Raw genomic sequence first — 23,016 nt, 5'->3', positions numbered from 1 at the left:
ACTTATGCTATGGAGTCCTGGATTTTAAGCCATGTTTAATCCCTTGGCTTGAGCTCCTACAGCCTCAAGGACCAATACACTCTCCCTCTCTGTTTTTAATTTTTTCCCAAGGGCTGCTCAGCTAATCCTAAAAAATTCTCTAACCTCTCTGAATTTCTTTCTCTGTCCCCAGAATTATTAACAGGTTCTCCAACTCCCTATAATACAATTATAGGAAATATAGGAAACTACATACCACCTGCAAAAAAACCTAAATCCATCACTGTGCCACCAGTAATTCAACTGACCTACAAATTAACACTGCAGTCAAGGCATAATTAGGAAGTTTAACACAGCTGGTTTTGGTTATCCTATCATATATCCCTTAGGGACAAGTATTGTCACATTTAACAGACGTCATGATCATATAATATTTACTTATATTTTTATTAAGTGCTGATTTCCTAAACATAACTTATCCTATTTATAAAGCTTTAAGAATTCATAATAACTGTGCAGTTTAACAAAAGCCTGCATTACTCATAGATAAAAAGATAACTTATAGTCAAGTTTTCCATCAAGAATACTGAGTCTATCATTCAATGGCAAAATTCTTATAAAATAAACCCAAAACAGTTCAGGATTTACCTTCCCATTCTGTTGGAAAGTCACCCATTTCATACTGGTATGCTTGACGATTTATTGCTTCTACAAATCTTCTTTCTGGTATAATCTGCCCTATAGCCATAATAAAAAGAAAAAAAGGAAGTTAAATATATCTCTATGCAATATTTACACTGCTGGCTATGTTATTGTTTTGAAAAAAAACTACACAAGTACAGTGTGTATAGGATAAAAATGAAGTACTGAAATAGTGAGAAAACTGTTACTATGCTGTTGTCAATTTGAAATGTGTTCCAGTAACTTTAACAAAAGGATTTATGTTCTACAGCTGACTTGGATTATTAATGACAAATACATTTCAGCCCAAATTATCCATCTTAGTGTGTCCCTCCCTTTGGAAATGTTTCTCTGAAGAAGTGGTGACCAGTGTTCTTTCCTTCACCTGGATTTCTCCCACACCATTGCTGTTGGGGGATCAGACAGGTGATGATGTTCTCAAGTCAAAAACCAGCACTGATAGTTCACTGGTTTGCTTGGCAAAACAGCCAGGCCATATCATCCCCAGTCACTGGCAACTGCTCTGACATGTCAGCTTTTTCACTTATACTTGCAAACTAAGTATTTTCCATGTCAAAACCAAAATCCAACAGTAGGTAGCTCTTTGATAAGGAACATTCAATAAATTTAAGGGGGAACTAGTGCAGAGAATTTGCATATACATCTCACTCAAAGATTCTACTCCTGACAAAGAGCAAGAATTACGTTTAATCTGGTAATGTGACACACAGAAGACTGACTGCCAGGTTTCATGCTGCTGTACAGAAAAAGCTTATTTTAATTAACTTTTGAAGTTAGGAGATACTGGAAAGATGTGCAAGTTCCCCATCCCTCCCAGGGAAAAAAGCCCCGCCATTTCACAGGCTTTCTCTATCAGCTTCTTACCTTCCTGGGAGCCTGATATGGAGAATTTTGACATTTTGAGGAAGTAGAAAAAAAAAACCTGCATTAACTATGTTAGTTTCATAACGATTTGATTAATGGAGTTCGTTCTTTCAGTAACACTTTCAAAAAGTATTCAAATGAAGTTATTTTTAAACTGATGGCACAGTCAGGAGGTACAATTCACCTATCTCTGGTTAATAGCTAAAATAAATACTATTGTTCATTATTATGTATTTAATACCAAACAAAAAGAATTGCAATTCCATTTCTAAGTAGCTTCTTTAGCTTTGGAATATTTCTTTTTAAACAATGCAATATTTTTACTGTTTCAGATGTGCCATCAGGCAAAGAAATCAGTATAACATACTTTCATCTCTTAAGATCAGGTATTTTTAATCAGGACTAATTCTTATTTCTTTTTTTTATTTTATTTCCTTCCCACACAGAAGATTTCCAGAAAAGCTGAAGACCTATCTTATAAAGTCCTATCCTAATTAGATTTCAGAATTAACACTCTATTGTTGGAAAGTTGCTAGATTTTCCTGTTATTACAGCACCTTTCAAAAGCCATCCTTAACTTATGTCCTACACAGGTAGCACAGTTTGAGTAAAATGGCATAAGTAAAAGTAACAATTGTATTTTCACACCTGCCACCACAACCTGTGATTGATGTTATGCATCAATGTTTATGCATTCTCAAGTAAAACATTTTCAACTAATCTACTTTTAAGAAAATACACCACTTTTTATTCTGCTTCAAGCTTTCATAAGACACACATGAAAACGTTGTTCTCCAAATCCCACAGTCAAATGTTATGATGCACACACAACACTAATTAAATTCGACTGTCTAATTTGCCTTGAGCCCTAGGTTTCTTTTGGCAGGCCATCACTGACAAGTAATTTACACAGACTTATCCATTGAAGATCAAACTGAGGCCTCTTCAGATGTAACTAAAATATTTTACAGTTTAGAGAAGGGTTTTTTCATACTAACAGTATTGACTGCTTTGCTTTATAGTAATTAATTCCCACATTTTCAAATAAATACTCTGGTCTTTGCTACTGGAACTCAAGAACGTCGCTTGCAAGTCTATACATACGGAACAATTACAAATTGCAATGGAAGACCACTATTTACAGTTTTAATTTCAAAATTAACCTCATTTTCCTGTGATCACTAGATCTCAGAAACACAGAAGAATCATTAATACTTTCCACTCGGATTATATAAAGCATGACATATCCCAAATAATAGCTGATAATAACTCAAAAAACAAGAAGTGGATTACCTCAAAATTTAACTTATGTACTTACATAAAATACACAGGTATAACATCATTTACACAAAACACTGAAGAAGAAAACTTGCAACTTTGCAGGAGTTAAAAGCAGGCAAAATGGCGAACAAGTCTAAGTAATGGACAGATCTTTCAGCAAGTGATACAGCATGTACACATTTTAGATTTATGTATATTCTTACTGTACATGTTTTTTCTAAGCCTTCTTGTCCCAGGAAGGGCATCCACATGTAATGACTGAAGTGAACTCCTATAAAAGCCTGAAAATAAAAGTGTTTAACAGAAGTTAGGCAGCCTGGCTGCCTAAGAAAAAGGTGAAATGTGAAGTCATAGTAAATGACTGTGTATTTTTTTCTAAATCTCTGCAGTCCCATCTATAGAATATGAAGCCTAGAAACTAAGCTGTATTTGCACACATGCACAAATGTTAAAAAATTAGTATTTTAATTTTTCCGGTTTCTTCTAAGGAAAAGCCTCTCTTCCTTCAACAACATGGTACTGGTTTCCACTGCACTCACTAACTCTGATATATTCATATTTGCATCAAGAAAAACCCATCAAAGAATCTTCCAGAACAAACTTAAGCTAAAAAATAATCCTATGCTTGCGTTGCTCCATAACCAAATTATTATTTTTTGCATATCGATTTCTTACAACTATATATATATATATATATACATATATACATATATATATATATATATACACACACAAAAACACTAAAGATCTCGAGCAGCCCTGGATAGGTTTTCATTGTTCACAAATTTGTTCCTTTAAAAAGATTTCTCCATTAACCTCCAAATAAATTTGTCTAATGTGTGCATCTAGAGCAAATTATGGCACACATGATCAGTGTGAGAAGAAATGGGACCATCAACAGGGAACTTTCTGGTACCTGACCTGTGCAAGAGACCCTGCCAGCTATAAAATGCCAACATATTCTGCAGCCAGCATATGGAATTGTGATCACCCTCTCACACACCTGCAAGTGTGGAGCTACCACATGAAAACAACAATTCACCACTTCCATCCCAGTTGAATGAATTTCAGATGTTCATGAGAATTTAGAGTCTTTTGGCTTGCTGATCTGCACTGTCTGCACAGTAAGAGTCCATGGAAAAAATATTTTATTAATTATTTAGAGAAATTATTCTTTTTTTAAATGGACAGAATGAATATGCAGCTTTTGTTAATTTAAGACAAATGGACTAAATTTCAGTTGCACAGGACTGCTGAATAGTTATGACAAAAGAAACATTTTGAAGCATATCTGCTCTATGTATTTTGAATAGATTGTATTTCATTTATGAACTACATTATTTAATCATCAGTAACACAATATAAACTTTACCTTCTGGAAACAAAAGGTTCTAAAATCTTTTTCAGCAGTATCTTACAAAGCTCCACAGAATGGACTCCCTTTTTTCCCCTCTTATCTGGTAATATCTCAATTAAGCATTTATTTTCCTAAATATGAAGTACTTAATTAGTAGAGCAACTGAACTATCAGCAGCTCTTCACACAAAGTAGAGAAGGAAATACTCTACAGCAAGTAGAGTATTTCTCTACAGATTGTGGGAGTGGCCCATCACCCTCAGAGCAAGATACGAGGTTCTCATCTCTGTTGGGGAGAAGGGAAAAAAGTTTGTTGGGGAGAAGGGGAAAAAGGTGAACATTAATTTGTCACTTGCACTAATTTTTAGCTGAAGGATCCCATTCATTGGTGGCCATCCTCTTTTTACTTCATGGACAGAATTCCAGTGTTTCTGCAATAATAAACTTCAGTTTAAGAGAGAGGTCAACATTTTCCTCCAAATAATCCTGATTTTATTTTTCCAAAATTTAGATTTCTGTGAAGTTAATTAATTTTTGCTGAATGACAAGTCAATAATTATATTTAGTCATACAATAAATCTACACTGTAACCTAAAATAAAATACAAAAATTTAATAACATGTACCAATAAAATTCATACACTTCAAGTTATCTAAAACTCTTCACGCTTTATAAAATCATATGAGAAACTCACTTCAACTTTTAAGAAAAGCAAATAAGGCCACAAGCTGCTTTGTTCTCTGGTTCTGATTTCCATTAACCTCAAAAGAAACAGGATCAGTGATTTCCAGTTTTACAGTGATGAAGGATTAAGCAAGATTAGACTTGGTAAATGTTGAATGAGCAAGTCCAAAAAAGTTGTACCAGGCAGTCGGGTCAAAAATCATGCTTTGACAATGCTCATGTCATACTCACACCATCTTAGTATTATTCATTATTTAGGATTAGTTGCTTTTTTTTCTGCTATCCAATTCTGTGTAGCAAAATAGCTGTTCTCACCTTTATTTTATTTTCTACAGCATTTACAACTAACATCCAAGAAGGTGTAAACAGTTTGCCATGTTTAATTCACTAACAGATTTTGCCAATAAAGTGCATTAAATATTATTTGTACCCTGCTAGCAATGGACTGGCATGGTACAACAAAGATTACAGTTAGGCTGACGTTGCAGCAGAAGTTGAATGTAGCCAAGGCAGTTGTGTGCGAGTTTATCCCAGAAAGACTGGTCACAGCAAAATCAGAGCTTTGATAATCTATCCCACCTTATCTCTGAATTTGACAGCCTTCCAGACTTCAGCCTTTAACAGCTATCACTAGCCCAAACAGTGCATACATTTAGTGCAGCCTATAGCTAATGTACCTTAAAAGCCCCTGTACAGTTTAGAGTAGTTTAAACACAGATGAGACCTGAGCTAAGGGTCCAGGCGTCTCATAGGAAAGTAAGCTTCTTGGTTTTAATTGTCATGAAGTCACCAGAGAAGATGCCAAATTTTAACATGGAATTTAAATTGAGAGTTCCAGTTTTAGTTCTAGACATGTCCCAACATCTTATCTTTTGTCAAAAAAAAAAAAAGGTATTAACATAATAGCAGCACATCTGATGCTGTCCCAAAAGACTTTGCTTCTTTGGTTTTTCCATTGACAAGAAATTTTCTCATCTTGAGAGGATCTGCCCTCAGTTTCTCAGGGACAGAGATATCTATATAAATGATGTTCAGAAGCTTTTCTAGGATGGACTGTTGGTCTCTGGATAAGGTCTCACTCCTGTAAATGTGACCAACGTCTCCTTATGGTATTGAGTAATGTCACTTTGTCCAAAATTTTAATTCAATCTTCACAAATCTGATTCTCCATGCCATCTAGATTCTGTTGTCTTACAAGTATATGCTAAACAATGAAGTTTCTGCAAACAATACTTACTATCCAACTATGTACTAACAACTGATCCTGGGCTTCATCAAAATAAGCATGACCAGCAAATCAAGAGAGGTGATTCTCCCTCTACTCTGCTCATAACAGATCCCACTTGTAGTACTGTGTACAGTTCTATAGCCCCCTACACAGGGAGGACATGGAGCTGTTGGACTGAGTCAAGAGAAGGAACAGAAAGATGGTGAGAGGGCTGAAGTACCTCTACTGCGAGGAGAGGCTGAGAGAGCTGGGGTGTTCAGCCTGGAGAAGTCTCCAGAGAAATCCCGAGAGCAGCCTTCCAGTATCAGAAAGGTGCCTACAGGAAAGTTCTTTAGAATGCTATGCTCAATTATGAGCTCCTGAGCAGCCAGCATGTATTCATCCACACCTGCATCACAAATACATGAAAAAAAAAAAGGCATTCTGTGTTCTGTTATTTTCTTTTTAGGAGCAATAGTCTGAAAATGCTGAACCTGTAACTTCTTGAGGGATCAGAGCCCATGTCTTTTATATACAGTCACACCAACCTTAAGCTTATTAAGCCTGCTGTATTGGAGACTGTGGTGGCTAACTCAAGTAAACACACCTTTTATTTGCACTTTGTCCAAGCAACTTCCTTCAGTGGACAGAGATTTCTGCTAGATGCCCACTGTCATCCTAGTCCCTGAGCTCTCTTTGTCAGGCAGGAGATTGCAACAGCACCAGCTCCCATCTCCTGTTTATTGGAAGGCCTTGTGCCAGCAGATACTACACCACTACAAAGAACTACTGTTTCATATATGAATCTGCTTACTAGAAAAATGCAACATCACATTCTTTTTGCAACAGAAGGGTTAATGATACTAGTACAAATGTCGCTTCTTTGGACAGCTGATAAGATGCTTGGTGTTCTGGCACGTGTTAAGTCTCTCCCACAAATACTTATGATCTTGTTAATCCACATGCATGTAAACAATGAGCTGGAATTACTTACGCTATTAAAATATGCTCCCTGTACCAGCTATCGACACACTTCAAGTCTCTTCTATATACTCAATCTGCTCTTTGTTTAGTTTGCCAGTATAATTTAAGACCCTAAAGCTTTATATAAAGTAGGTGATTTGTTCTTTTATATATTAATGATCTATTTTTCCTCCTTCTGAACAAAAAAAATACAATTAATTCACCTTGTATTTCAATATAATGAAACTACAAACCATAGCATTTAGCCACAAAGTAGTCATGATGATATATCGATAATCCTGATACACTGGCCATCTTTGCAAAACTTGTAGCTCTAGTGCTCATGTTCCAAGGATAAAGCATGGAGTACGATGCTGACTGTTTCATAAGCTCTGTTTCTGAGACAGCTGTCCCACTCCTGCCACTGCGAACCCTCAACAGGCTCACCTGTGCTAACTTACAGTGGAATAATGCAGCAGCGGGTCACACCACTTTTTAATATACAGGTCGGAAGAGCAAGCAACTTCATTACGACAATACAGGTACGCTAAAGTAATTTTAACTCCTAGAAAACACATGCCTAATGGAACATGTTTGTAACAACCACTGAAAGGGCTGTTACTCTGCACTGTGCAACTAGCAACTGTTCAGGTCAGCAGGATGAACAAAATCAAGTAAGATACATGTTTTTAATAGCTGGATAGACCTTACTTGATTTTGTTAATCCTGCTGACCTGAACAACTGCCAGCTTTACTGTTTGTTTCTCTATATACAATAAAAAGAAAGCTACTAACATAAGGAAGTAAAACCCATATATTTTAACTATCCAATTTATCCAACAAGACTCAGTAAATACCCAAAATCATTACACCCCACCCCACCCGCTCTACTGAAAGAATGAAAACAGATTCTCAAACCAAACCCAATTCAAAGCAGCAAATGTACAGCACATAAAACTTAATACTGGCAGGGAAAATCCAACACGATTAGCATCTCAGTTTAATATCAGTGCACAAACTGAAGATTAAACCTGGCCAAAGCAACAGATAACATGCAATCTACTGCCTATCCATGTGAGTACTTATTGCTATTCCTGGTTTTCAACTCAGTGAGATTAACATACTGTCCCTGTTGTCAATTCACTTCTGGCAGCTGACAGAAAAACATCATCATACCCAAACACTGTGTTCCAAATGTTGATGCTCCTATACTGTAGTGATTGCTTCACAGTGTAATTGTCTTGCTGTGTAATGTATCACCCAGACTGAAAAGCTATTCTGTCATTCCAGAATTACTGCCCTAGGAGCTGGCAGTCTGCAATGCAGGTTTTATTTCTGTACAGCACACATGCACACAACTATTTCAGAGCTAGGTGTCTCTGTTATTTAGTCTAACCCAAAGGAACATCCTACAAACAGCTAGCAGGCACTGCTCCTGAAACGACGTTGCCACCATCTGGACAGACCTCTAGCAGGCAGCTGTTACTGGATGTGAGAGGACCCACCTGTATAAAAACTCCCTATATGAAAACAACACTTTTTCAATATGCTTATTTCCATATCCAAAAAAATTAAATATTTTAAAGTTTGGTTTCATATTCATTAAGAAAATATCCAATTCTCTGTTTCCTTAGTATCTTAAAATTAGCCACATACAGTTAAAATGAGTTGATTAGCTTGTGACCATCACTTGAAAAGCTAGCTTGCTAAACATTTTTTTTATGTTCACCAATTTTTTTTATGTTCACCAATATCCTGTAGAATTACCTGCAACATTTCATAAGCAGCTTATAAACACTTCATACAATCAGAATCAGTTTCTTTCTCTTCCTCAGCCTTCATCCCTCATAGTGAGAAAGGCAGCATTCAGTCAAAAGAACCTCAGAAGATACGGAGTGGAGGTAAGCTGTTGTTCCTTCCATTCTGTTCTACTCACTATACAGCATTGCAGGAGTCCTTCAGTGTAGTCTTCCACATAAAATTGTATTCTACAGCAAATTTTGAAAAAAACACAAAATCTTACTGTGCTTCTGATGCACAGGGACACAAAATCCACAGAAAAGAAACAGCTACAAAAACACAGAGGATTTAATTCTCTTAACATTGTAAATCTCTTAAGATTGTAATTGTTTCTTTCATTAAAAAATTTATCTATTTCTACTTAAATCTGGATTCAGTAAGATTGAGGACACACATTTCATGCAATTGAGCAGTGAGTGTCTTTTCCTTATACAGATGCTTTCTTATTTTCATGTTTCTGGTTTGTGAAGAAAGTTCACAAGATACAGGCCTTTGTGTGAACCTGAATGGGCATTTCACATGAACAAAGGGTTCTCGCATAACCCAATGCTTACACAAAATTGTTAGCAACAAAAATTTACAACTGAAACTTGTAATGCCATGTTTGGGATGTTTTTTTACAAGAATTCCAAGAAACATGTTTAACTTGCTAGTTTCCTTTCTAAAGCTTGTATCATCATAGTCTCAGGCCACATATGGGTTAGGGTTAGGGTTTGTAGTCTGTTTAGTGAAATACTTGTCAGACATACTGAAATGAGTCATCGGTCACCATTACCCAACTATTTATTACTATCTTCTATGACATCAAGTTTCAGGACTGGCAACTGAAGAGTCATCTCAAAAGTTCATGAGTTATGCCAGACCTCTTCTGCCCAGCATGGTACACTTACACTATTTAATCACAGTCATCACGTAAAGGTAATCTTGTGAAAAATACCTCTGGCAGAATGTCATTAAGTAGAGCATCATATTTTCTTCCAAATGAGCCAATCTCACCATAGTGTAGAAGGTTTGACTTGACTTTGCAGATGATACTTTCTTTCCAGTTGAAAAAGAGTAGCCTCTGAAAACATTACAATGTACCTTCTGTCCAAGCACCACTGAAGGTCCATGTTTTCAGAAAAGTAGCTACCTAATTCTGAATTCTTTTGTGTTCTTGTGGGCACAAGTTTTTTCAAGGTCTTTCCCCTCTGTCTCAAAAGATAAATTCTTCTCAGCTCTCTAATTCTAGCAATTAGTTCCTTAACTGAATCTTCTAAATTCTTATTCCAACAGACTAGGGACTTGCAATGTTCACTTTCTCTCTTTCAAAACAATTAATCAGATTCAAACAGCTCATTTCTACATTTTCCTTCCTTACCTCTCTAAACTGCTAATCCCTTCTCTACTCACCCAGCAGAACCTGCTGAATGATATCCTTACAAACTTGCATCTCTTTGCCATTACTCGTAAGACCTGTTTCAAACAAGGCAAAATAAGTGCTAAAATCAGAACCTTTGCATGTCACTGACAAATAATACAGCTGTTTACATCTCCACAATGATCCCCTACATCATAATGAAATTCAAGTTGCTAGCTCTTCTTACAACCTAGTTGTTCAAAGATAAGAACAGGAATGCAAGACAACTTTCCTCTGACTACAAATAGGTAATGGTGGGCTTGCACTACAGTTGCTATGTATTGAGTTTGACCAGGACATCCCATATTGTACAACGGTTATGAGACTGTCTACAGTAGTGATGTGACTCAAAGAGTAAATGTAGTCTCGGAGTGCTCCCTCTGTTTACCACGTGCTGATTTGGACGTCAAAGTAGTTTGTGTACACAACTCACTTTTTAAAAGAAAATCTCACATTTCAAAAATTAATGGGATATTTGGTGCCAAGATGAAGGCCACACCTGCAGCATTTACCTGAGACTTTTAATTCTTTTTTTAAATTCAAAGCACATGTATTGTAGATATTCCGTCATGGGAAAGACATTAAATTTAACCTAAAGTAAACATTCTGAATAACATGTGATGGAGGTGTGAGAAAACTCTGCATCAACTCAGATCTGTTGATCTGCTTCTATTGCTCCTTAGTAATGCAGACAAGGTTGCAAGGTCCAAGACTTCCCTGGACCTGGTAGGAGAGAGCAATTCACAACTGAAAGGAACCAGAGAATAATTCTCTGCACCACAGGCTTCAGGAGCAGGAAAAAGAAAGCTTTTATTTGAAGCACAAGACACCACAGATACAACCTACACAATTCATTCTCCCTTCTAGCTGAAGGTGAGATCTCTCTGGTGGTCTGAAACAAAGCCCAGCCCCAGGCCTGGGTCCTGACAGACCTACCATGGCTAGGACACAATAGAGAAAGCAGCATCTTCCTGTTCTGCACTCCTGCTGCAAGACCTTATTTGCACAAATACAGTATGAAGATGAGGCACATTATGCCTGGCACTGTGCTAGAGCTCATCTCTAAATCAGTAAAGCATGTCAATAAAGCATGGTGCAGGCACACTGCAGAGACTTTACAGCAGAACAACACATGAATATCTTCACAATATTTCCTCTGTAATTGGTTTTCTTTCCAGTACTGCTCCTATGCTGCACTGGTCTCTATATTGGTAGGACACAAGGAAAGATACAAACTATATATGCTGAAGATTTTCCTAATGTACAACAAACTAACACTTAAAAACAGAGCATTGCTTCAATATGGCTATCCTCCATGTTTTTAAATTCCTAAATTCTTAAAAAAATTAAAATATAGAAAACTTCTACAACAAGCATAATTTATTTTCTGTAGACTAAAATAATTTTCATTCTCCACTCCATATCTTTAAACTTCTGCACATGTTTTAAAAGCCACCAGGTGCTACTGTGACCCTGTTGCACACAAGCATGACCAGTACGGGAAGCTCTAACAATGTGTTAAAAGAGCAAATTTCTTACCAGCACCCAAAGCATCAGGTGTAACTGTGTGTAACGTTGGGTGTAACTCCCTAGGAAGGGGAATGGTGGTGACAGAACAAATTTACTTACCCTTAGCCACAAGATAATTCAAATGTCAGGAAGGACTGGTATACTTCCCTATTCTGGAAAATACCAAACCTAGTACCTTCACTCTTTTGACACCACAAGAATCATCATCCACAAGAGTAAAAGCACAAATCACAGTGCAAATCAGTCCCCAGTGGAGAGGGAAATTGAGTGGATATAGCATCTCCTACATCCATATAACCTGTAGTTCCAATGGACTGATGCAAGACACTGGCTAGGATGAGAGAAAACTGTATCTTACAATAACAATAAACACTCTTGAGGAAATTTGTTTTGCAAGGTATGAAGGTAACAGTCTGTAACGTGAAAATGGAGGGAGAAAATGGGTACCCAATCAAAGGAACACAGAAACAAAGTTTATACTACTATGCCAGAGCTAACTTGGCCTGCAATGGCATTGTAAATAGGTCCAGTTCCCAGTGTTCATAATTAGGAAGTTCCCTCTATGTCTCCTGCTTCAAACCAACAAAGTGCAAAACCAGATCATTTTTTGAAATCCAGTGGAATCAAGGCATGACAGCAGTGGATCTTTGTTTGATGAGATCCATTATGCCACAGGACACAAATTATAAGGACTTCCTCTGAAGCACCAAGGCTGAAATGGCTGAGAGGGGTGGAAAGGATCACATTCTCAGACCATTCTGAACAACTATCCTGGTTTGAGACAGGATAAAGGTAATGTCCTGTCTTGTAATTTTACTTTCAGCTAAGTCTCTTGTAAGTAGCTGCACTTCCTGAAATTAACAGCAAGTTTCTCAGACAGTGTATGCTCCTGGGACTGATAAATCTAGATGTTTATAGTTACAGCTGGAAAATGTTATGCAGAACCAAGGCCACTACTTGGTTCTGAGGAACATTTTGCCCTCCGGAAGGAGAAAACGAATAAAGAAGTCACACCTGCAACCCTCCTTTAGGGAGGAGAAGACAACATAAATGACCAAAATTGACCATCCCATACACATCATACTCAGTATAAATTTGAGGGATCATGAGGGTCAACCCCCTTCCTTCCCTTTCCTTCTTCCCCTTCTTCTCCTGTCCCTGTTTGCTTTGGCAACCTGGGAGGATTCCACCTGTCTGGGGGCTGGTGGTCCTGATCCGTACCAGCCTGAGTCTCTGTGTTCCTGCTTCCAGCTCCTGATTGCTGCTGCCTCCAGTCCAGCCTGACTGCCCTGCAGCCTTGGTGGTGATGTGAGAGGTGGAGATGTGTGAAGAACACCATTTTCCTGTCTATTTGTGCATATTTAGTAATTTTTCCTTTTTATCATTACTGTTTCATTAAAGCTGTGTAGTTTAATTTCCAACCTGGGGAAATTGGGGGTTTTTGTAAAATGAACGGCCATATAGGCCACATTGTGAATGAGCCATGAGAAACACTGGTAATGGTAAACAATGTGTCATGAGGGTTATGAATAGACAATATTGGTAGTGTCAGAAAATGTTATAAGTTTAGACAATGCTGTTTTATAAAAGACAAGGTAGTCTTTTAAATTATGCTGAGCTAAAGACCTTGAAGCAGCTGAAAAGTTACAAAAGAAGAAGAGCTATGTGCAAAAGATAAGCAAGTGAAGAAAAAGCTGTTGCAGCTAAATTGTGGACTGAATTAGCATTAGGTAACCTGTATGTGATCATTGCTGTTAATTAACCAATTAGCGTTAAAATTAAGAGTGTGGTCACCACATAGTAACCAATCACTAAGTGCCATGTATTTAGTAAAGACACACTTGTTTGTATATAAACACAGTCGTGGAGGTAAATAAGTGGGATTTGCTTTCAATCATATGGATTGTGTTGGCATCTCTCCGTACCCTCTCACCGATAAAGGGGTGCCTTCCTGTTGACACCAACCCATGTCTCTTTCCCTTATTCTCTTGCCTTTCTTTATCGGGGAGGAGAGGGACATTAATAAAGAGCTTCTGTCATTTGGTTTAATTGTCAGGCCAGTGTTAAACCATGACAATGACATCTGCTGTACTAAAGAAAATTAATCGGTTGTGTAGACCCATGTTCTCAGAGACCTTTAAGCACAAAATGGTATGTCCTGTGTTTAGAAATAAGCCAGGTTTAATCTTAGCTGATCTCCCAGTTGAACCATATAACAGCTGACTTCCTGTAAGATGCACACAGCCACCTGTCACTTCTTCCTGCACAGTTTGAACTGTGAATTTAACAAAACTACTTTCTTGTGCTTCATCCAATGCATCACCAATAAAAACTTCGAAAAGTTCTAGTCTTGAACAGACAACAGTTAGGTCCCTCTGGATCCTCCTTTCCAGCATTTCCCACTACTCCAAGAATGGTTTCTAACCTGCTATGCACCTATTAGGCAAAATCATAACCCACATTTTTAAGTTTTTCAGCATATTAAGCAAAAATGAAATAGAAATCTCAAAAATATTTATGCAATATATAGAAGTAGCATTTTTCATATGCACTCTACTGTTCTCTAGTTACACAAAAAAAGGACAACAAAGGGGAACTGACTCTGAGTTGACACTTTTAGAAGACCCAGTATTACTTTTGAGTATTTTTAATTTCGGTCTGTAAAGCAAAATTAGAATAATCCTTCTCTTACTTTTATTCTGAAGACAGAAAAGGAGGGCAAGAAGACAGAATAAAACATCAGCCCTTTGACAGATTTTTTTTTCTTATTCTGTCTTCCAGTTTTTTTTAATACACTTTTTTACCCAAATAATGTGCACATAATTGGGTCAGATCAGAGGAACTGAAAACCTTAGTAGCAAACTAGAAGGCAGGGGAAAAATGAGGTGAATACAGTTAGTAAGTATTAAAAACTCCACAAAAGTTCTAGCTACTGATTCTATTTCAAGACATCTTGTATAACTTTATGCTATCTAACTACCCATTATTGTCATTGTAGGTCTAGACTACAATTTATTCCACCATGTAATTTTAACTCATTTTAAATAAAGCTTTCTGTACAACAGTCAAATAAATGAGTGAAAAGTCAGCAGCAGTTTGAAAAAAAAAAAAGAGGAGGAGATGCCTCCCTTTCGGCAGAAGTAAAACATGGCATCAGTGCAACATCATGGTGCAGCACTTTTAGGAAAAAACAGCCTCTCAAACACGCCTTGAAGTAACCATGAACCCTAACACTGAGCAGACCAGAAGCTCAAAGCAAGATGCTGAAAGCCTTGAAGCATTAACACTATCATATTACTGCAGAGGAAAAATATGCTGCTGACAAAAGTGAGGATCATCACTCCATCTGCTTCCCAGAAATTTGCTTCAGCAGACCTCCCTTGAGTCACGGACAGTCATTCATGAAGGTGCACTGCAGAACAAGTGAAAGGAACTGCTTTGAAGGCAAGTAACTTCAGATGACATCACATATTTATGAAAGGAAAGTGTGTTAAGTCAGAAGGTTACTGACTTAAGTGGACTGCATAGCCTCAAACGTTCTGCTTTTCCTTGTACTCTGAAGAATATAAAGTCTCCACAGACTAGGAGTGCTCTAGCTGATGCGCTCATACAAAACATATGAAGCACAGCAAGCAGATAAACAACCCTATGCAGGGAGAGGAAACAGGAATTCAAAATATTATAGCATGTACACTTAGGAAACATGAGGGAATATGAATTCAATAAACAAGAGAGTTGTGAAACTTAAGCACAGCATCTGCAAGGATCTATGTGAGTACACGCCATACGAGCACACCGGCTCCAGAAACCTAGAAAACTGTTCTTCCTTAGGAACGCAGCGATCGGACACACCGGAATGCATTTAAAAAAATATGCAGAAGTGTTCTAAATTACCGAAAAGATCGAAGGTGCTTGCTGCCGCCCACCTACCTGCCTGCTGCAGAGTGTGCCTGCGCTCTAACACCTGTCGATGCATGCGTTTATGCTTCAATTAGCCCCAAGGAGAAACTGATCAGGGTTCCGACGCGAGCCACACAGAGCAGGCCCATAACCGGTCCCTTCAGTCGTCGACTCTCTGACCGGGCTGCAAACACCAACAGCGGCCGCAAACACCAACCCCCGGGTCCCGGTCCCGCCCCGCTCTCTGCTGACACAGGAGACTCAGGGACTCCGCGGGGCTCACCGCCCTCCACCGGCGCCTCGGAGGTGTCCCAGTCGCCCTTGGCTCCCTGCGTACGGCAGACAGCCGCCGGGCACCCCTTCCCCCTCCCCTCCCTTCCCCTCGGCGCCTACCTGCGCGGGTCTCGTGCTTCGGCACGCGGTAGTACTTGTTTCCGAACTGGTCGGTGCCCACCAGCTCCTTGGCAGGTCCCAGGACCCACTCCCGCAACGCGCGCAGCGCCCGCCAGGCCCCGGTCATCTCGCCGGCCGACCGCCCGACACCACCGCCCCCTCAACGTCGCCGCCACTCCCCGGCCCCCGCCCTCCCCGCCTTTGCGTAACGGGCGCGCTCGGCTCGGCTCGGCTCGGCTCGGCTCGGCTCGCCCCGCCCCGCCCCGCCCCGCCCCGCCCCGCCCCGCCTCCCACAGCCTCATCCACGCCGGCCTGACTCCGCCTGTCGGTGGTGAGCGTGCCAGCAACGCTGCTCGCCATTGGTGGAAGTCGGCCAGTCCCGAACTAATTCAGGCCACCCCTGGCCCAATATGGCGGAGTGGCGTCTGGTGTTATCGTTGCTCTGCCATGTTGGGCTTCATTTCAGCTCGCCAGGCTGGGCTTGACGATCCAGTGCGGCTGCGCCGGGCCGAGTCTACCCGCAGGTAGCGGGAACCGGTGGGGAGCTGGGACCGAACTGAGACGGGGCTCCACTACGAGGGGAGGCCCTAAAACCGCTGCCTTTGGCACGCGAGGCGGTAGCGGCAGCTTCTGGCTTCGCCCCGCCGGGGAGAGGTGCGGCCAGTGGCCGAGGGAGGCGGTAAATCACTGCTCTGTCGCTGCCTCGCTGTGCGTTCCGGCCTCGGGGAGCCGGAGGTGAGGAGACGAGAGCCGAGGAGCCGAGAGCCCCTGCGGCCGGCTCCGGCTCTCGAACAGAAGCTCTCTCATGTCTTGGAGTTTCCCGGGGGGCTTCTAGCTTGCGTGTGTGGATTAGCTGCCCTGGGGTGTGCTGAGCAATGGCGTTTTGGTAGGCTGGGTAAGCCCAGGGCCATAAATTGTGCCTCCGTGATACTGCCCTTCCTATCAGCGGTTTGCATGCGTCTACGTTCTGTTTATGAGAAGCAAAAGCATTCATGTGAAGCTTCTGTGACCGCACCAGTTCACTGTCCCTCTTCCCAAGATCTGGTCTGTTGGCAGGTGCAGAAGAGGTGCAGGGGTTTTATTAGGACCCCAACAGCTTTTGTGGAAAGAGGCATATTAATATTCCTTGTAAACGTTATAATATGATAACATCTGAGAATCAGTTTTGCAGCTGTATTTCAAGATAAAGTCTACGTTAGTTCGGTGGCTCACACAGCTCTATCAGCAGGAGGGATTTGTGTCAGTCATCTATGGTACAATGATGCAGCTTTGGAGACTTGAAAAAATAATCTTAAAGGTTAAAATTAATTTTGGTGGCTCGGGAAGCTCCTTTCCTATGTTCATTTTGATAAGTTTCTTCTGTGCCCTAAGCAATTATGTAGCAATCAGTCTTAAAATGGAAGCAGAGTGGGCAGAATTTATGTTACTTCAATGACTGCTTACCCAACATTTGCCTTACAAAACATTTTAGTTTTGCTTTTAAAAGAAACAACTTGTGGCCGCAGACTGTATTTATAATTACATCTTGAAGTCATATGTTTTAAGACAAAGCAATAAAGTTTCACCAAAACTCCATCTTGAATTCAGAAGTTTTAAATTAGCTATCTTGTATAGGTTAGGATTCCTGTTCTTGAGTTCTTGCATAATTATATATTAACATCACTATGAAAAGCTTAAATGATTTGCTGCTTTTGAAGCATGCTTACAGACATGCTGTTGAAGATCTGCCTGTAACCGTCAAAGCATATCACATCACGATTTTTGCTACCCAAGCTGAAGCTGCATAGGGGCACTAGCCTTACAACTTTTCAGTTATCTAATTGGTTATATTTTTGTAGATGGTGGGGTTTTTTTACACATCAGTGGTGTAGGAAGCCCTGATCGTCTAATAAGGCTAGTTTTGCATTGGGTAGTAGGGTTTAAAGAAGCGGAATCTTACCTTTCTTAGACTATATAGTATTAGTGTATCTAGAGATGCAGTCTTTAAAGATGCAGTAAGTAGGACAAGATACTAACCGCGGTTCAGAAGAGTTTCTTTTGAAAGCTTCGTCTTGGGTGCAGCGTAGTTACCTCGTGTTGCAGAAAACATACAAACGTTTCCTTAAAGGAAATACTGTAATTTGCTTAACCAAATGAATCTGTCCACTAGGTGTCCGCCGTTCCTAGTAGGATGAAGCTTTTAGGGCTGGTATGTGCTGAAGCTTCAAAGTAGCTAGTATGCGTTGCAACTACAACTACTTCTGGTTTCTTTGCTAATTGTTTAAAAATTATGTTCCGTTTTTTGTTTCGTCTGCTGGCTTCAAATTAGATTTTGCAATTTCTTAGAACCTACTTTGCCGCTTCTACCTTCCAGTTATTTCTCTTGTGCCTTGCAAACAACATAAAGAGTAAAATATTTTTTTCTGTCAACTTCACAGGAATTTTTTCCAATCTTGTGTCATGCTGCAAGTCTAATTTTGCAAAAAACAGGAATGGGTTAAGTAAATTGAGGAAGCACTAAACTATCTTCGAGCTTTTTATTGCTACACAGTAACATTCTACAGTTCCGTTGTTGCTCATGTCTGTGTTTTTTTTCCCCCCTTGTTGTTGTTTTAAGGGTTCTAAGTTTGGAATTAAATAAAGACAGAGATGTGGAAAGAATACATGGGAGTGGTGTCAACACCCTTGATATTGAGCCGGTTGAGGGAAGATAGTAAGTATATACTTAAGTTGGTAGAATTGTGTATAAGAACTTCATTGTGTTATGGTATTATGGATTTATTTTCTTGCTGAACATTTAATTCTATCTGCATTACCTGTGTTGTAACTTGTGTGCTTTATGCTTTCAGCATGTTATCTGGTGGATCAGATGGTGTTATTGTACTCTATGACCTTGAAAACTTGAGCAGAAAAGCAAGTTACACATGTAAAGCACTTTGTTCTGTGGGAAGGTAGGTACTCAAAAATTCTATTGAGAGCTCATGTTGATATTGCTTGGGTGACTATCACTAAACTCACAAATTAATGCATTCTTATTTCTAAGATAAAAATACTGTAGCAAATAGTGCCAGAAATCTTTGAAGGCTAGCATGATGCATTATGGCTTTAGCATGAAAAAAAAAAACCAACAACCAACCCAAAACAAACAAAAAACCAACTAAACACTTTGTGAGGATTTATGAAATTTACTAAGCACCAGGAGCTAATTGTTTTTTACAATATATATACAGTTACTAATATGGTTTGAGTAGATCTTTGGCAGTTTGAAAGTTAAAATTGAGGGTGTTAATTGTACTCATGTGGAAACTGTACTGTACTGTCAATGTGGACACACATATGGTCACTGAAGTGGAGAGGCTTTGGGTTGCTGTAGACCCCACAAAAAAGTCAGAATTAGTAGCCCAGTCTTATGTTTTAGCACTATAAAAAAGGTAATCTTTCCCTCCCTGACATCCATGTTGTGGTTCTTCACTTCTGAGTTTTGTGATTGTTTCACGTGTATATTTGCTGACTCTGTGCCAATAACTATGAAGAGGTAATTTTTGAAAACTTGTAGAAATAGTCCTCATATCTCCCAGATACATGTATTATATCTTTGAATTTGTTTAATGTGTTTGGATTTGTTTGAATGTGTTTATGCAAATGGAATATAATCTTTGCCTAACTGTTCATCTGATGGGAAAAAATGTAATACAGATTTGTGGTTCTTGAGTTTATTTTCCTACTTGCTGCTCCTAGCTTTACTAATAGGGATTTTAAGTTCACCAAGTGTTGAGCAGGTGTAGAAATAATTAATACAGAACTAGTGAAGAACATCTTTGAATGAAGGCAAATGTTACTGACAAAACCAGTAACATTTTTCTGAAGAGCAGGGAACTGTCATACTGAGTGTAATCTATATAAAGTCTCAAATCCTGTAATGGTTTGGCAGGCTTTCTCAGCAGGCAGTATAAATTTGTCCATTATGGGCATCAGTTCTAGCAAAAGCTGGTTTTTCCTTGTGCATGCATAGTAAGATTTTCTATTAGGTTAAGACTTATCAGATAATCATAGTAACATACATCATATTGTGTAAAATATTAGTAGCTACATTTCCCCCTTACTTTTCCCCTGTTGTCAGATTATTCAAGGTCTAAGAACATTATGGGTAGGATCAACAAGAACAGAACATATTTGTAACAATAAAAGTCCTAAGTGGTATCTTAGACCATAAGAAAGAAGCAGGGTAATAGAACATGCATCAAAATAAGTGGGTAAGAAGTGCAACACTTGGTAAGTGTTAATGGCTGAGACTTCTTGAACAAAATCAATTAAAATTGTAATTAATAAGTAATGATTATACATTCCCAAATCTCAAAATTGAAATGATACAGCCAACTGAAGAAATACATATTGAGAAGACACAGCATAAAATCTGCCAAATCTGTGCTCAAGTCATGACATCATTCACTCCAGTTAGGCCAGTAGAAAATTCTGCACTTGAAAATTCTTTTTGGGAGCATAGTGAGATGGTAGTTTGTTTCTTGAGTAGCTTTTAGCTTGCATAGATACATCTTTTATCTCTTATCAGCTGAGTAGAGGCATAAAACATACTAGTAAAATCTGATTTTGTGTGACACAATGTTCTAAATTACAGGCTTGTTGTTATTAGTGCTCAAAGTAACCATAGTAGATTTTTTTTCCCTGGATTATTTATTCCCAGTATTCATGTAACTTCTTAGTATGTTGTAGCTAGTTAGCTACAAATGTAGTTTCAGATACCAGAATATTTTTCATGCAGAATTCCTAATGTGATAAATGAATTTTTAATTACCATTAAGAAACTCTTCCCGTCTGACTGTTGCACTCCATTTTTGAAGAATATGATAATGATATGTTGCAAAAGTTGGCCTGTGTTCCAAATGTGTTCTGCAGAATACAACTGCAGTCTTGGCTGCGGACTAGGCTCTTCGTATAGTCCCTTTGAAGCTGTTTCTGCATGGCGCCTGCTGACAGCCCAGTAGTTTATAATATCAGAGGAGATGATTTATGATCATAGGCTGTGTTTTTTCCGGTGCTTCTTGTCTAAAATGTAGGTCCACTGCTGGAAAATACAAGAACTTTTGCTTGTTCCTCTGTAAGAGCTTTCTATGCTTTCATATGATCCCAACTCCCTGTGGCAAAGACTGGCATTTGAGGGTAACCAAACCATACCAGCTTCTAGATGATGTATTGTTGATGCTTGTGTGTAAGGTATTCCCCTTTATTCAAAACTTGTCCAGGAAGAATTAATAGCAGTGACCTTACTATCCATCAAATTAATTTTGTCTTTTTCTTTGGTAGAAAAGGTTGGCATCTTCTGAGTAATGGGGGAAAATACTGTATATGGAATGAACTGAGAATAACATACAGCCTGAGACATGAAGCCAGGCTGAGTGGCATGTGGCCACTGCTAAGCCTAGGGAGAGCGAAGATAGTTCCTGCAGAGCAACCTAAGTTTTTCAGTTCATCCTCTGCCCTCTAGATTGTGTAAGATCTGATTGCTCTGGTACAGTGCTGAACACTGTCCTGTGTGCTGAACACTGCATTTACATTTATTACACCAGGGTAACTAGTTCCATGAGTTTAGATTTTTCTGCACAGTGTATGCAGATGCCTCTTGCAGGAATAAGATCATGCTGAGTCAGGCTTGATTTACTGCCACTGGAGGTACTGAAGGTTTTTACCCTAACACCTCTGTAGAATAAGTGCACAAAATATGTTGATTTTTAGCATGGTGGCAAATTAACAGGCTGTTCTAGGGTGTTCCTCAGAGATAAGCATTGCAGGAGTTATTAAACTAAGTTCAACTGTTGCTCAATAGCTCTTTCTTAGTATTGTCATTGCTGGGTTTTGTGCTTTCTAGCAATTTAAGACAGAAGTGTAGTGTGTTGTGCTGGTTTAATACCAGAAAGCTGCATCTGCATTTACACAATGTAGTATTGCTTTAGAGGCCAGGACACTTGAAAGAGCAATACAAAGAAATCTTGTGATCCCTTCACAAGCTGCAGATAGAACCAGATGGATTATTTTTGCACATGTGCTGCCTATGCCTGGATGAAGTTAGTTTTCTTCGTAGCTTTTTTTTAGTGCATTGTTTTGGATTCATGACCAGTCTTGATGAAAAACTGATGTTTTCACTACTGCTGAACAGTGCTTGTATAGTGTTGAGACATTCTCCCTTCCTCACTCTGCCTTCTCAGCAAGTAGGCTGGGGATGGACAAAAGTCTGGAAGGTAACACAGCTGGGACCCCTGACAGAAATTGACTGAAGGGATATTGATATTCCATACCGTACAATATCATGTACAGCAATAAAACAGGGGGAGTTCTCCAGGGGCTGCCATTGCTCAGGTTCTGGCTGTGCATCAGTCAGCCTGTGGTGAGGGATTGCTTTCATGTTGGGTTGTTTTGTTTCCTTTTACTTATTAAAAATCTTTATCTCAGCCTGCAAGTTTTCTCAGCTTTGGAGGATTCTTTCCTTCTACCCACTGCAGGGAGAATTGAGCAAGTGACTCTGTGGTGTGCTTGGGGCCTTAGTGTTAGTCCACAACAGCTTGGTACTTCTGAGTCTGGGAGCATGGCTTTGGGCCCTGAAGATCAGTTCTGAGTAACGTAGTTGTAATGTGAAAGAATCTACATTGTTTAGAGCCTGGTCAGTTGAATCATACCCTGGAAATGTCAAGATTAGTTCTAGTGTCCCCCCTTTCCACCACTGTTAACGTATTGTAAATTATATAATATTCTGTTACTATATGTAGTTTAGTTGAAGTTTCATATTCTTTAGCTTTCATTTCTGATGCAAATATAATTAGGTCAGTCTAGTTCTATCTGGTGACTTCAGTATACATGATTTTCTAAAAACCGTGTAGCTGCAATAATTAAGTTGATAATGATTTTTAAACTTTTATATGTGATTGTATTTTTTCAGTAGATCCATTCCTAAGACAGTGGGATTCCA

The 23,016-nt window shown here is 39.1% G+C and overlaps 2 protein-coding genes and 1 long non-coding RNA gene across 6 annotated transcripts in view; 1 reads left to right on the top strand and 2 right to left on the bottom strand.

The window, feature by feature from the left end:
* The window catches only part of NDUFAF2 (NADH:ubiquinone oxidoreductase complex assembly factor 2), a 42,439-nt gene extending 26,166 nt beyond the window's left edge, over positions 1-16,273 (bottom strand). Inside the window, exons 1-2 of the mRNA XM_071730634.1 lie at positions 16,059-16,273; positions 628-717 (exon numbers count right to left, since the gene is read on the bottom strand). Of these exons, the coding sequence (XP_071586735.1) occupies positions 628-717; positions 16,059-16,185 (217 nt within the window). The 5' untranslated portion in view covers positions 16,186-16,273. The remainder of the gene's footprint in view (positions 1-627; positions 718-16,058) is intronic.
* On the bottom strand, positions 4,140-9,133 carry LOC139789656 (uncharacterized). Its single transcript, XR_011723216.1, has 3 exons — positions 8,973-9,133; positions 8,804-8,880; positions 4,140-8,556 (listed from the first exon to the last, which is right to left on the bottom strand). It is a non-coding gene; the product is annotated as an uncharacterized lncRNA (long non-coding RNA).
* A 54-nt stretch (positions 16,274-16,327) lies between the features above and the next one.
* Positions 16,328-23,016, top strand: part of ERCC8 (ERCC excision repair 8, CSA ubiquitin ligase complex subunit) — a 28,697-nt gene continuing 22,008 nt past the window's right edge. For 2 of the 4 annotated variants that reach the window (XR_011723212.1, XM_071730630.1), the window contains exons 1-3: positions 16,328-16,582; positions 18,655-18,750; positions 18,887-18,988. Coding sequence is in view for 3 of the 4 variants with exons in the window: in XM_071730630.1 (XP_071586731.1) it covers positions 16,506-16,582; positions 18,655-18,750; positions 18,887-18,988 (275 nt within the window). In the remaining variant the exon portion in view is untranslated. The other 2 variants (XM_071730633.1, XM_071730632.1) reach the window with 2 other exon arrangements.

This window comes from Heliangelus exortis, chromosome Z (genome assembly GCF_036169615.1).
Source record: "Heliangelus exortis chromosome Z, bHelExo1.hap1, whole genome shotgun sequence".
Lineage (NCBI taxonomy): Eukaryota > Metazoa > Chordata > Aves > Apodiformes > Trochilidae > Heliangelus > Heliangelus exortis.
Note: the sequence above shows the minus strand (reverse complement) of the source record. Positions and strands in the feature narration are given on the sequence as shown.